The 15,189-nt window shown below is 35.9% G+C and overlaps 1 protein-coding gene across 2 annotated transcripts in view; it reads right to left on the bottom strand.

The window, feature by feature from the left end:
* Window positions 1-15,189, bottom strand: part of LOC150084936 (maleylacetoacetate isomerase-like) — a 57,457-nt gene that overhangs the window by 36,994 nt on the left and 5,274 nt on the right. For both annotated transcript variants that reach the window (XM_090376722.1, XM_090376721.1), the window contains exons 2-3: window positions 4,753-4,804; window positions 710-777 (exon numbers count right to left, since the gene is read on the bottom strand). In XM_090376722.1, coding sequence (XP_090232848.1) covers window positions 710-777; window positions 4,753-4,804 — 120 coding nt within the window. The remainder of the gene's footprint in view (window positions 1-709; window positions 778-4,752; window positions 4,805-15,189) is intronic.

The following is a 15,189-nucleotide window of genomic DNA, read 5'->3' as shown; positions in this document are numbered from 1 at the left end:
CAGACAGGTGCCATTTTGAGACCTGCCCTGGCACCTGTCTGCATTTTGAGCAATGCAGACAGGTGCCAGAGCAGGTCATAGGGTTTTGTCAATGATATATAGAAATTTTGCTAGCAGGGAAAAGGAGGTGATTGTCCCTCTGTATAAGGCAATGATCAGGCCACGCCTTGAGTACTGCATACAGGTCTGGAGGCCTCATTTTAGGAAGGATGTAGATTTTCTTGAGCATGTATAGAGAAGGGGCAACAAGACTGGTGGGGGGAATGAAGGGATTCTCTTACCAAGAGAGACTTAAGTTCTGCAAATTGCATTGGCTGGAGACTAGGCACCTGCACGATGATCCGATTGAGGTGTATAAGGCCTTGAATGGGTTGAGCTGCATTATGATGGGATGCTCCCACTTGTTCAGATTACGAACCTAAGGGGGGATAAATTCAAATTAAGGAAAGACAGATGTAGAATAGATGTATGGAAATTTGCCTTTAGCCAGCAGGTGGTTAATTGTCGTTATGGAAGTTGGTAGGTTAAATAAATTTAAGGAGGAACTGGACAAACATTTAGAGGGAATGGTTGTGTGAATTTTTTTTTTTTTTTGGCTGATGCTGCATAAGCTCATACACTTGCTTTCTTGCATCACATGCCACTACTACTATTACTATTAAAATTTACAATATAATATATAATATCTGACTATATTTTTACTGCATACCTGTTCTCCCCCTTCTTTAATTAAGTTCACAGGTCTATATTCATAGTCAATCTTCTTCAAAGCCAATGCTGAAAAAAAATTTCTATACCTTGTAGTGTTGTCTATCTCTTTAAAAATAAATTTGACATTTGATTTTTAAAACAATAACTGTTTTAATTTCCAGTGGTTATCTTTTTAGGTGATCATATTAAAAATGGTGTCTGCCTCATATCATTTTAAGATATGGCAGATTTAACAAGTACATAATTCAAGGGTTTAGTATCAAACAACATTAATTACAAAATTGCATTTTTGTATTGAGACAACTTTAGTTTTACTTTATACAAATAACAATGCTTATTATGTCATAGAACTACATCTGTTTAGTACTTTACAAATTAGCTTAGGCTATAAGCACACTTCCAGTAAACCAAGAAAATGTCAAATGACCTTTTTCTTGGTTAATTACAAAAACGTTTACTACAAAATGATTTTGTAGTTTATGTTGTTTGACACTGAACCCTCGATATTAGGTTGAACATTGTATGTGTGATCCATAGAACATTTAAAGAAATTAATCAATTTCGGTGTGAAAGATTTCGTGTTTACTATACAGTATTTGCATGCAAAATGAATGTTTTACCTACAAATTTTTTAATTGTTTTAATGCTGTACTAATTTGTATCACTGGCTGTGCATGGTGCAGATCACTAGAGCAGGTAGTATGGATCACAGTTAATAGAATGCAATGGAAAACTTTGTCAGAATGAATGAAAAACAGTTCTAAAACCCAAGGGTGGACAGCGAAGGGCAAGCACCAATACTATTTACTTGAACTATTTCAATATTATCCTGTCAAAGTTAACCATCACAGAGAAATAACAGTATCCCTATACAAACTTGTATCAATAAGACTGTAATAGATGCATTATGGCCTTAATTGTCATTGCACGAATAAATCAAACAAACAACAAACATGTCCCTGCAAATATTTTTCACTATTTCTATACACAGCTAGTGGCACAGATTATATAAACACACATTTTATGAAAAAGAATAATTTTATTTTTCATTTCAAACTATTATAATCTATTCATTTCCATTCAATAATCCATTCATATTAACACATTCATTTCAGAAATTATCATGGTTTAGTTACTTTATTTTCCTTTGAATATACTTATGCATATAATTTTAAAATGCACTGAAATATTAACCTTCTTGACATTAAGATAAAAATTATGGAAGTTTTAAGGCACAGTGGCACATAATGGCCTTTAGTTGCCACTGTGCCTTAAAACTTCCAATGATAGCATTTATTAAGACACTTATACCACAAACAACAAAATAGGTTTCTATTGATAATTACATGTACATCACTTACATGCACAATATTAAAACTAAACTGTTAGCCAGTGAAATTTTACGATTCTGAATTCTATCATCAGACCTAAGTGGGGGCTGTAAGTTAAGAAACAAAAGCTAAATTTGATAAATGGCAAATTACAAACTGCTAATAAAATATTTTATAGATTTGATACTAGAGAGCTATTACGTGCTCGATAATTCCTATATTCTATTATATTATGAATCAACAGGGCTTACCTTTATTTTTTGATATAGGAAGCTTCTTTTCCAACTCTCCTTGTCCAACTCGCTAATAATTCATGGGGAAGGCAATATCAATTTTGCAAAACATTGTCATAAAGTTAGATTTTGGGGGTCTAAACAGGCTAATAATTAAGGATCGATTTTTCTTTTTGGTCCTGTGGCTGGAATTTTGAGTTAAATTTAGGGGTCTAATAATTGGGTAAGGGGCGGGGGTAGGGGTTGGGGGTTATTCTCTAAGGAATGTAGAGAATAACCCCAAAATCTAACTTTATGACAATGTTTTGCAAAATTGATATCGCCTTCCCCATGAATTATTAGCGAGTTGGACAAGGAGAGTTGGAAAAGAAGCTTCCTATATCAAAAAATAAAGGTAAGCCCTGTTGATTCATAATAAAATATTTTATATATTAAAATATTTAGGTCTGATGATGGAATTCATAAAGAACCTTGAAACATCACTCAGTAATAATTTAATGTTGATAGTGTGCTTGTAAATGATATAAGTATCAATAAAAACAAGTTTTTTTTCAGTCCACATGGTATAAGAGCATCTTAATTCACACACACACGCTGGTGGTGGAGATCAGTATGTATGGAATATTTCCACTTGGGGGGGGGCGCTCTCCCTAGGGGATTTTTTAAAATAATGGTGCCAAATATGCATATTTAAGAATATTTTCATATTGAAAAAGTATAGCCAATATTGTGACTGTCTGTGTCATTTATGAATTAGTAATTGTTTTTATATAACAAAACAATATATATATTTTTCTATTTTAAATGTGTAAATTATTATTTTTCTAAGTTTACAATTTCTGGAATGGCATTCTGCTGCACCCCAGCAGAATAAAAAACCTGTATTCGCATATTTTTTTTCTTGATGGACATTAAGTATGTATTGTCATTTCTTGACGTTCTTAACCTGGCAGTGGTGGCATAAACTGTGGCGAAGCACCTGAGATGCCTTTTTTTTTTTCTTTTTTTTTGAATTTCTACAAAAAACTTTTGGATGTTTCTGAAATGCATGGATCTTTTTATTTTTTAATCACTTGTTATTTCAAAAAAAATTAATTCTTCAGAAAATTTAAAAAATCGTATCAGTCAAAAAAAAAAAAAAAAATACAGACACGAATCTATTATTTTGATCAATTATCCAGTTGAAGAAACCATTAAGCATACAAAATCTTAAATGTGCACACACATACATATGTATATTTCTGCTTATTATATGTAAAAAATACTCCTAAAAAATTTAAAAATATATATATCTTACACTTAAATTTTTATATTTTGTCAAAATTTTATTTCAGTTTTAGTGTGCTTCACAATGTGTGACAGTTGATACCCTTGCTTCCTGTAGAGTGGCATCCATCTTCAGTGAATATTCTGTTGCATTTCTGCATCTTTACTGCACGAAAACAACAAAATCTTTCACAAAGAACTCTTGTGTGACTGTAGATGTTTATTTAACTTGTGAGTGTGGAAAAGCAATTAATCTTTTTTTTTTTTTTTTTTTTTTTTTGGTTTTTTTTAGGAGCATTAGCAACTAAGGCCATATTGCTCCGGGATATGCGGTGGTCATTCCCTGACCTTTCCGCATCCTCCGTATTTGGTGGTGATGGGCTCGAACCCCGGTCTGATCAAGAAGCATGTGCTACGCACTGCTGCTCCTTCCCACCTGGCTACGGAGGCGCCGCAATTAATCTTGAATGTTAAACAAACATGGACTTCGAAACTTCATAACAAAGTCAGTTCCCACTGTACTTTTAATGCTAATGGAAAAAGTGTAATACTTTTCCATTTGTGCAATGGTGGCACAGCACCTGACATGCTGGCATTTAATTACTTTGTGGAAATTGCAAGAAAAAATTTCAGGAACTATTGCAGTAAAGGTTTCACTGTGCTGAGGAAGCAAAAATAATTTCAGATTTTCCATCATTAAGTAAAGGGTAAGGTGGGAACATAATTTTTGAAAGGCACGTGTCAGGTGCTGTGCCACCACTGTCGGGTTAATTAATATTATTATCAAATGTAATTGACAAATGAGGCACAGGAGGGAAACAGATTATTGCATGATGCTGCTACACATGAGGACTATAAGCAGATATGTAACAATACTAAAGATGGGAATACAAAAAACAAAACCTCGGTATAAGAAATCACTGGCAAAAATGGACTATGAACTGGGATGAGTTATTCTCATATGTTAATGTAAAAAAAAAAAGGGGGGGGGGAACTATGCAGGTCCCCTCCAGGTCAGAAATGGTGAAATTACACTTGTTAAGATTCTCTGAATATTTACTAGATAATTCTGAGATTTAGAAACCACTAATTGTAAAATACTGTTAGTGTTCTAAATATTATTAGTGCCCTTAAATTTTAATAATGTCCATCATGTTAATCAGTTTTAATTTGTGTTATAAAATCTTGAAATGAATATTTAAAAAAATTACCTATTCTGACTCGCCAAGAACATGAACTCCTGAAGTAGGAATAAAGAACTGCCTATAGAAAATAATAATAATAAAAAAAAAGATATATCATTTAGTGAACAGTCACTGTCGTCATTATTTAATATGTAAATTATAAATTTGAAGCATACAAGAAATGACATCCATCATGTTAATCAGTTTTAACATGATGGATGTTATATGAAAGAATTGAAAATTAATAGCATTAAGCTTTTGATTAGGTATCCTCATCTTATTCTCTGTGACTCATTCCAGACCCAAGTGATGGCAGCAAAAAACCCATCATATCAGAAACAAACACTGCACTATTTTTTCAACAGTATGTCTTAATCAAGTGATAACTATTTTTAGAATTTCTGATTATCTTTCAAAAAGAAATAAAACTGGGCTTTAATATAACCACTGTTGTTAATATTATTTATATAGGTACATTAGTGCATCTAAGATCACTTGAACTGTGTATTATGTCTATATAAGTGAATATTAACAGACTAACCTGCATGTTGCACAGGCTGAAAAACTCAGAATAAATCAGGGAAAATACTTCTCATTCCACTGAGATCAGCTAACTACAGCTAACACTGATTGAAGAGTGCTTTAAGAATTCCTGAAGTCTGACATGATTTGAACCGGACTTTTCCAAATGAGTAACAATTAGTGAAACCACTATGCTATCATCAGAGATAATAAGACTGCTAACAGAGCTTGAGAACAAAGAAATGAATGAGTAATATTTAAAAGGTAGGAGTATTGTTTTGGATGATAAAAACCAGGGGCTCACATCTGGTTAGTATGGGCTTGGCACACTCAGGGTCCTGAGCTGGATATCATCATTCTTCTCTTTCTTAGTGATTCCCTTCTACTTTTGACTCTCTCTCTCTCTCTCTCAGGGTAACTTGGGAATTTTTTTTTTTTTTTTTTGGCTGGTGCAGCATAAGCCTCAGGCTTCCTTGCACCATATGGCTAATAATAATAATAAAACTAGTTGCAGATATCTTGCTGAACTTTTGTGTCTGACTGGAATTGATAGCCCTTCTGTGCTTTTTTCAAGACCACATACATTCTACATAACATAATCCTGACTAGATTTAGGTTTTTACGTGGAATACAATGGAAGTGTTTATATTGCCACATTACTTGAGCAGAAAAAGGTGGCATGGAAAAGTTACAGAGCAATAAAAAGTACTGAAGCCTATAACAGCTACAAAATTATCTGTAATAGAGCCACAGAAAAGGTTCGATAGGCAAAGGCAGTTTATGAGAAATCGCTAGCAAAGAGGGGGGGGGGAGAAGGAATTCTTCACATATATAAATGCTAAGAAGAACAGGACAAACCAGATCAGACCTTTACGTAAGGGAAAGGGGACAGTATTAAATACACCAGCTGCCATTGCAAATGAACTAAACAGTTATTTTGCATCGATATTTACAAAAGAAAAACCTTTTGTGGCAATGGGAAATTGTGGGAGAAAGTTGAAAAATATGTAATTAATGATATTGAAATTTCGCAAGATTATTTAATAAAAAACTTTCGAGCCTACAGGCCAGTAAGACTCCTGGAGTTGATGGAATATACCCTATAATCTTAAGGGAAGTGGCAAGTGAGTGCATTGACCCATTCAGGCTAATTATGCGAGCATCACAAGACTCTGGGGAGATTCCGTTGGATTGGAAAAGTGCCAATGGATCTCCCATACATAAGGGTGGCTCTAAGAGTGAAGTGGGAAATTATTGACCTCTCAGTCTGACTTCAGTGGCAGGGAAAATCATGGAGGCAATGATCGAGGGTGGAATTCAGGATCATTTGGATAGAACTGAAATTCTCAAGGATACTCAGCATGGTTTTGTAAAGGGAAAATCATGTTTAACAAATCTGGTTCGCTATTTTGAGAGGGTCACAAGCTGGATTTAGGGAATAATTTCGACATTGTTTATTTAGATTTCAGCAAAGCTTTTGACTCAGTCCCACATGAGTGGTTGCTTTATAAGCTGGAACAGGTTGGAATCACTGGGAAAATCCTTAAATAGATAGCAGGATGGCTTCAGGGCAGGAGGCAGAGGGTTGTGATAAATGGCTATTCCTCAGATTCGTTTGATGTAAGAAGTGGGGTTCCCCAAGGATCAATATTAGGACCACTGTTGTTTTTAATTTTCATAAACAACATCGATGAAGGGATAGAGGGCGTGATGTCTAAATTTGCAGATGATGTTAAAATCAGTAGAGTAGTTAATGATCACTGTCAAGCTGAGCTTCTTCAGAGAGAGACCTAGATAGACTTCAGGAATGGTCAGAAAAATGGCAGCTATGCTTTAATCCAACAAAGTGTAAGGTATTACACCTGGGAAACAGTAATCCCAAAATAACTTATTCACTTGGTGGAGTTCAACTAAACCCAGTACTGGAGGAAAGGGACTTGGGTGTTACGATACGGTCAGACATGAAATTCTCTGAGCATTGTAAACAGGTTGCAAAGAAGGCCCATGGTGTCCTATCGATGATCTTTTGCAAGTAGAGATAGGGACTTGATAATCCCATTATATAAGGCTTTTGTTAGACCACATTTGGAATACTGTGTTCAAGTACGGAGACCACACCTAAAGAAAGACATCGAGCTTCTTGAAAGGGTGCAAAGATGGGTAACTCGCCTGGTGAGATCGGCAAAAGGGCGTCCTTATGACGAAAGACTTCGAATATGTGGGTTGCAGAGTTTGGAAACTAGACACCTTAGAGGAGATTTGATTGAGGTGTTTAAGGCTGTGAGAGGCATCAGTAAAATGAATGAGGACGAAAATTTCATGATTATAAATGATGCTAGAACTAGGGGACATAAATTCAAGTTATGGGGGGAAATGTTTAGATTGGACTGCAGGAAGTTTTATTTTAGCCAGTGAGTTATAAATTACTGGAATACGTTGCCTACATGGGTGGTAGAGGCTGACAGTTTGGGGAAATTCAAAGGTCATCTGAATAGTACCTTCGGGTCAGGGGAGCACATAGGATGATAGGTTTAATTTCCTTTTTCTTTTATTAATTATTAGTTTTTTTTTTTTTTTTTTTGGCTGGTGCAGCATAAGCCATAGGCTTTCTTGCACCATGCGGCCATTACTAATACTATTCCAGATCTGTCCCCCACACAATTTCCATATCTTCAGACTTCTGAAAGTTACTAAAGAGTTACCAATTCCAAGAAGATAAAGTGCAGCAAGCTATCTACAGCTGTTTTCATCAGCATACACAGTGACATCCCAAACTTTTTTTTTTTTAACACAGGGAGGGAATGGGGGAAGTTTCTAGGACCAGTTTGATATAAAAAATGTTACGATTAAAAAAAAAAAACCCTAATAACCAAACTTTCATTGGGGGAAAGGGGTTCCAAACTTAGGCTCAAAAATTCTTGGTTGGCTCATCTTGGGTATCACAAGTAGGAACTCTGTAAGGGGGGCATGCTTGCTCAGTGCAGATCAAAAGCTGACTGTTGAATCCAGTAAAACTCTTTCACTGTGGCTGTTTTGGAAATACATGAATCGCTATATATCACCTCTGTCCTGTGACAATCCTCTGACCCAAAAAAATGATACCACATTGGCACTGTTTGGATTGTAGTATCATATACTCTTAAACATGTCACAGGACTAATGACACCATGGCCTCTCCTGGTAACAAACTTAGCCACAATGACAGAATATTCCTCAGTGCAATCCAAATTTTGCTAAATTTAAAATTTGCATAAAATAAGATATGTTTAAAGTAAAGCTGGATATATAATTTCAGAAATGTGATATTGGAATAATATTGGATTGATACTGGATACGGTTCCTTCTGGAATCACATTCCCTTCAGGAATGTAATTCTAGAAGGAACAGTATGTGGATAAAAGGCAAATCACAATTATTTATTAATCACATTGAAGAAAAAGTATGCCTTGACAAGAAAAAGGCCTGACTCAGTGATAAAACTAACATGGTTGAATGTTAAAGTGTTGTTTGCAAAAGAACCATTTAAACCAAATGTGCTTGAAGTATAGCCTGCAAGTTGGGTCTGGCCTTTGACAAGATTTTACCTGGCCCACAGAAATTTTTTTAAAGCTATCACTATTCAAATTAGACATCCTAGAGATATGGAACTATTGCTTTGCATGACATCAGTCAGCTTCAAGGCTGTTCATATAAAAGCATGCATCCTAATGTTTTGATATACTGTATACATATGACTATCTACAAGTGCTTCAATATCATTTGTAGAATTTTAAATAGCAAAAGTTCTTTTTTCTTTTATTAATATTAATTAAATTCATATTAAAAATATTATCTTAAGCTTAAATGTTGGAGTGTTTTTTTTTTTTTTTTTTTTTGAGAAAGACACCATGCATTTTCATTGGCTTTTACAGAGGAAAACAGTAACACTAAATCAACCCTTTCTTACCTGGCCTGTGAAGTCTCAGAAAATCCCCAGTGCAGCCTTTTGACATAAAATCACTACTCACATTAATGGTATATTATGTTATGTACGAGGGGGGTATCTAAAAGTTCGTACCCTGACCTAGATAAAACATCGGTAGGAAGATGCCGTTTTTAATATAAATTGTCTACATTTTCAATAACTAACATGTGAAATTTCATTCCCATAGATGATCATACACCAGAAGTGGAGCTCGGAATCTGAGGAAGGATGCTATGGTTGACAAAGGCGTATCAAGCAATGATCAATTTCCTGCATTTGAACGGCAAGAAAGCTCAGGAAATTGACGAAAAAATGAAAGCTGTGTATGGGCAGAATTGTCTATCCTATGACACTGTAAAAAAGTGGAAACGGGAGTTCCAGTGCGGTCATACAAGTATCTTTGACGAGCCAAGAGAAGGAATGCCATCAACATCTACAGACAGTGAGATGTTTGCAAAGATTGAGCAGTTGGTGCTGAGTGAAAGACGTGTGACAATTCATTTCATCACAAATGCAGTGGGAATTAATTATGGGTCTGCCCACAGCATTTCACATGACCATCTGCACATGTCTAAGGTCTCCACAAGATGGGTTCTAAGGCTGCTGATGCCTTTGCAGAAGCAATGTCGAATGCAATGTTCTTGCCAACTGTTGGATTTGTGTAATGTGGATGTTGAGAACTTTTTGTGATCTGGTGACAAATGACAAGTTTCAGGCAAAAAATGCAGACTTCCTTTTGTGACCAAGGCATTCTGAGTGGTCAGGAGCATGAATGCAGTAGCACACGCTCTTTGAGTGTACTGGGGTTCAGGCCTGTGACTACTAAATACAATTAACGTTTGTATTGATTGATATTGATTTATTGTGAACTCCACTGACCTGGTGGTTGTGCAGGAGTATAAACAAGAACAATAAACAACTGATCCATAGATGGGAGAAATGTGTTACTATACATGGAGGGTACAGAGAAAAGGATTAAAGTTCCTGTGAAGTTTCGCCTTTCTAGGGCTATTATTTCTAGATAAGGGTATGAACATTTTGATACTCCCTCATATTAACCTGTATCCAGGTGTGTGGGGACTTAAAGACCCCATGACCTTAAGTGATGTGCTCTTTGTCTGCTCAACCCACACAGCAACTCTCAATACCTTTCAAGAAAAGCATTTTCTTTGATTTTCTTGTTTTCAATAATTGGACACATGTTTTCTTGTGTCCAATTATTGAAGAATGTGCTCTTAATGTTTTATGGTAGCACATCCAGTCATTATGCTCTTTGGCTTTGTGTCACAAAGTGATAAATAATTAAAAATATGTGTTGTTAATATAAACAATGGATTTTTCACAGTTGGTTTCATAATAGATTGATAATAAAGGCAGCATCAAAAAAGTGAACAAATTTGGATTATTTCTTGCCAATTTTTAAGGTTAAAAATGGGGTAACTTTTTACCCCATTAAGAACATGCATGTGTCGAGGGTTTAGTGTCAAACAACATTAACTACAAAATTACATTTTCTTTTTGCAATAACTTTAGTTTTACTTTATACAAATAGCTTTGAATGGTTTGAGCATACTCAATGCCAATGGGATTCTTCATCTTGCTCAGAATAATCACCTCAGAGGGCATAAATTCAAATTGAGGAAGGACGGATGTCGGATAGATGTGCGGAAATTTGCCTTTGGCCAGCGGGTGGTTGGTTGGTGGAACCGACTTCCATCACTTGTTGTAGAAGTTGATAGCCTAAACAAATTTAAAGCTCAACTGGACAGGTATTTCGAACGAACAGATGGGTGAAATGGGATTGGGTTTTTTTTTTTTTTTTTTTTTTGGCTGATGCTGAATAAGCTTGCTTTCTTGCATCATATGCCTCTACTAATGCTAATGCTAACAATGCATATCACGTTATAGAACTGTATCTCTCTAGTACTTTACAAGTTAGCTTAGACTGCAAGTACATTTCCGGTAAACCAAGAAAATGTCAAATGACTTTTTTTTTGGTTAATCACAAAAACATCAACTACAAAATGATTTTGTAGTTAATGTTGTTTGACACTAAACCCTGAATGTCAGGAACAGGAAAACAGTTATGGGTTAAAGCATTAAATGGGTGGCTTTCAAGATGGAAGATAGTGGGATAACTCAAATTAGTATTTTTTGTGAATCTTGTTCTGGTGAAATTAGCTAAACAGCTCTGGCACAATTGGCTCCAGCGGTTTCACAATTACTGCCAACACAAGGCATCATGGCCTTATTTACACCCTCAAACTTTAACTTGACAATAATGGTTGGTTAGTTTGTTTCACAGGTTAAGAATTTCCAGGAGAAAAATACAGTGCAACTCTTGTCTGAGATTGACTACTCAGTCAGAGTGTGAGAAATGTGTATACTAGTTTTGCCCATTAAGACAGGATTCAAACTCAGTTTTTCCCCACAAGGGTGCAAACGATAGACAGTTGTAAAGAAACAGTACTTTACTACAAAACATGTCCAAACATACTGTTGGATCTGTAAATACAAGGGGTGATCATTTAATTTGCAAACTGGTGCATGATCTTATCTTAATTGCCATTATCTGAATCTTCTGTGGATTTCTCCTTCTCGAAATTTACACACCCTTGAACTTTACACACTTTTGCCACTGTTGTACCCACACATTAAATGCTTCTTGCAAGCCATTTTTCGAAAGACTGCGAAGTGCTTCCATTGTGGCTCTGCAAACATTGTTGTGCTGGATGCGAAATTCTTGCTTTTCAGAGCTTTCTTCAGATCTGGAAACAGGAATAAATCACATGGGGCTAAGTCTGGTGAATAAGTGGGGATGGGCAGAATCTTGGCACCTATGGCAGTGATCATTGCCTGCAAAATATTAGCTGTATGGAGCCTGGCATTGTCTTGATGGAGGAACCACTTCACACTGGAAAGTTTGGTCACACTGGAATATGGCTGTCCTACAAAGAAACTCATTAACATACATTTCATTCATCTCTTTAACTGTTTCCGATGCATTTAAGCCCCACCTGACACAATAATGAATCGCATATCCCTGTTCAATCTGTCAAAATATGTCCAACATGATACTTCAAAACGAACACAGTGATACGCAGCTAAAAAAACTCTCTTCATGAAACTAGTCTGACAAGCACACACAAGGTCTGCTCAGTAGTGATCAGGGAGAGTGCTTCCAGCGGCAGTTATGGAAAGTTCGTGCGGTAAACATAAAATCTTGCACCAGTCTGCGAATTAAATGATCACCCCTCATACGTAGCAAATAGATCCAGAATAAAAATAAACAATAACAAGAGTGACTTCACTGTTGTACCAAAAACTGGCAGGCACAAACTAAAATCATTATACAATGGTAAAACTTGAAGTTCATGGTATTTCAATTATGTCAGTGTGAAATTTTTGTGTCATCTACAGAAACACTATAAATGACTTGTGATATTGTGTTATAGTTTCGTGAGTTTATTTTTGGACCATCAGGCTTGACTTCTCCTAGTTCAAATGTTCAGCTACGCTTTTAATAGTCTGAAATAAAGAGAAATAATGTAAGCTGCATGCTTACCAAAGACTTGAAACATGGACTTACCAAAGACTTCAACCCTTGAAACATGGCATTATTTGAACCTTCTAAAGTTGTATTTGCCATCCCTACCTAGTATATGCTATGAGCAACTTACTCCCTCCACCACGCTTAATCTGACTTGGATGGATAATTAAAATAAAGGAAAAAATTGTCATCCAAATCAACAGGTATACATCAGAAAATATTGTTAGAGGGGAAATGCCAATTCATAAAGTTCATGAAGTCACTAATCCACAAAGGCAGTTTCAAGAATGAAATGGGTAACTACAGACAATTGGTATAATTTCAGTGGTGGAGAAATGCAGAGTAAATGATTATAAATACAGTACAGAGATGTCTAGATAAAAATGTTTTTCTCAATGGAAACTTGTTTAATCTGCTGCTGATGTGATGTCTGAGAGATGCCACTGTTTATAATGTTTTTTTTTTTTTTTTAATTTGGAAATAAAATCAAATCTTCCTGCGTACCTTTGCCCACCAATATTCTCTGATTACAGAGTATTTTCTGTTTTAAGTTCAATATACTATGAATTACAATACATTATTTTATTGTTTGGCATTTAATAGTGTCAGGTGAACAAAATTATCTTTCTTATGGGCAACTCCTATTCCCACATACTGTCTGTAAGACAGCAGCAAGATCCGATCCTGTTAATCTCATCGTACAGCTTTGGTTATGTTGGCTAAATGCAAACTTCTGACAAAAACACAGCTGTTCACATAGCATCTGAGCTTCAATTCGGGGGATGAGTGAATTTGAAAATTCTAAAAAATATGGTAAAAACATTTCTAATTTATTTTTGTTTGAATTCACAATTAAAAACCTTTTTTTTTTTTATAATTAAACAAAGTATGGTACCTCACAGATGCCACATTTAGAGCCCAAGTAATGGAGGGTTAAGTAACTTGATAACCTATTATGAGAGTAACTCATGAGTTGGATGCAGAAAATAATTTTGACATTTCAAATATGTTCTTTGGACTTCTACAAAGCATTTGCCTCAGTTCCACATAGATTGTTGGTAGGGGGTTCACAGGTAAGGTCTTTAGGAATGGCAACATCAAAGGAAGCAAAGGGGTTGTAACTAATGGTTATTCTGCAGAATGCTTGGACTGCTCCCATTTCTGATTTTCTTAAACAGCATTAATAAGGGATAGGGCACATAAGGTCATTAATCACGTAGGGCAGCGTTTTCCAAGCAGCGGGTCCATATACCAGTTCCAGGGGGAGTCCGTGAAACAGTGGTTCGACCGCATATATATATATATATATATATAAATGGGTATTCAATGTAACTCTTTAAAGGGTTACATAGAAAAGAGGTATACAGTTGATGAAATGGTTTCAGTGAATGCAAGATTAATAAATTAGGTATGACAGATGCACCTAAAAGTGCAAAGCAGCATTAAAGAATGCAAGAGTATATATAAGTTATATTAATATTAAATTAAATTAAGTATGAATAAATGGATGTAAAAGTTAATGGTTATTCTGCAGAATGCAATTTTTACATCCATTTATGCATACTTCATTTAATTCAATATTAATACAACTTATATATAGATACATACATGCACATAACATATGCATATGTTATACACCGATGAGCCAAAACATTATGACCACCTACCTAATAAGATGTTGGTCCTCCACGTGCAGCCAAAACAGCTTGTACCTGGCGAGGCATGGACACTTCAAGATTTCTAAATGTGTCTTGTGGTATCTGGTACCAACATGTAACCAGCAGATCCTTTTAACTCCTGTAAGGTCACGCCACAGATTGGAGTTGCTGTTCAAACACAAACCACAGATGCTTGATGGGATTGATGTCTGAGGAATTTGGAGGCCAGGGCAATAAGTGTAAAGTGTATTCGTGTCAAACGCATCAGGGGTTTCCCCCATCTCCACGTGGTTTTCGTTGTGGGTGTAACAGATCACTGTTAAGGCCAGAGATTTAAAAGTGTATGGATTTGGAAGTATTGTGTTGTGAATCATTGTTCCTCTGGCTATTTAGCTGCTAGAATCCTGCTGGGGCCCAATGTTGCCCACACTCAGCCCCATGGAGGCAGACCAGGTACACCAGTATTATAGTTTACTCTGGCAGGCCCTGCCACCTAATTTCCTGAGATTTCTGTGGCTAGAGCCTTAAAAAAAAAATAATAATAATAACGTGATTTTAAGGGTTGGTTCGCTAATGAGGTTAAATTTTGGAATTGATGCGTGATTTGGCTGTTAAAATTTTGGAAGTTATGGTAATACCTGGAAGTCTTCCTCATGTTCCGTGAACCAGTCTTGAACAATCTGGGCGGTGTGGCATGGCACATTATCCTGCTGAAAGATGCCACCACCAGAGGGCGACGACCGTTGCAACGAAAGGGTGTACCTGGTCAG

Source organism: Mastigoproctus giganteus, chromosome 6 (genome assembly GCF_048544385.1).
Source record: "Mastigoproctus giganteus isolate SK-2022 chromosome 6, ASM4854438v1, whole genome shotgun sequence".
Classification (NCBI taxonomy): Eukaryota; Metazoa; Arthropoda; class Arachnida; order Uropygi; family Thelyphonidae; genus Mastigoproctus; species Mastigoproctus giganteus.
This window is presented reverse-complemented; position numbering and strand designations above follow the sequence as displayed.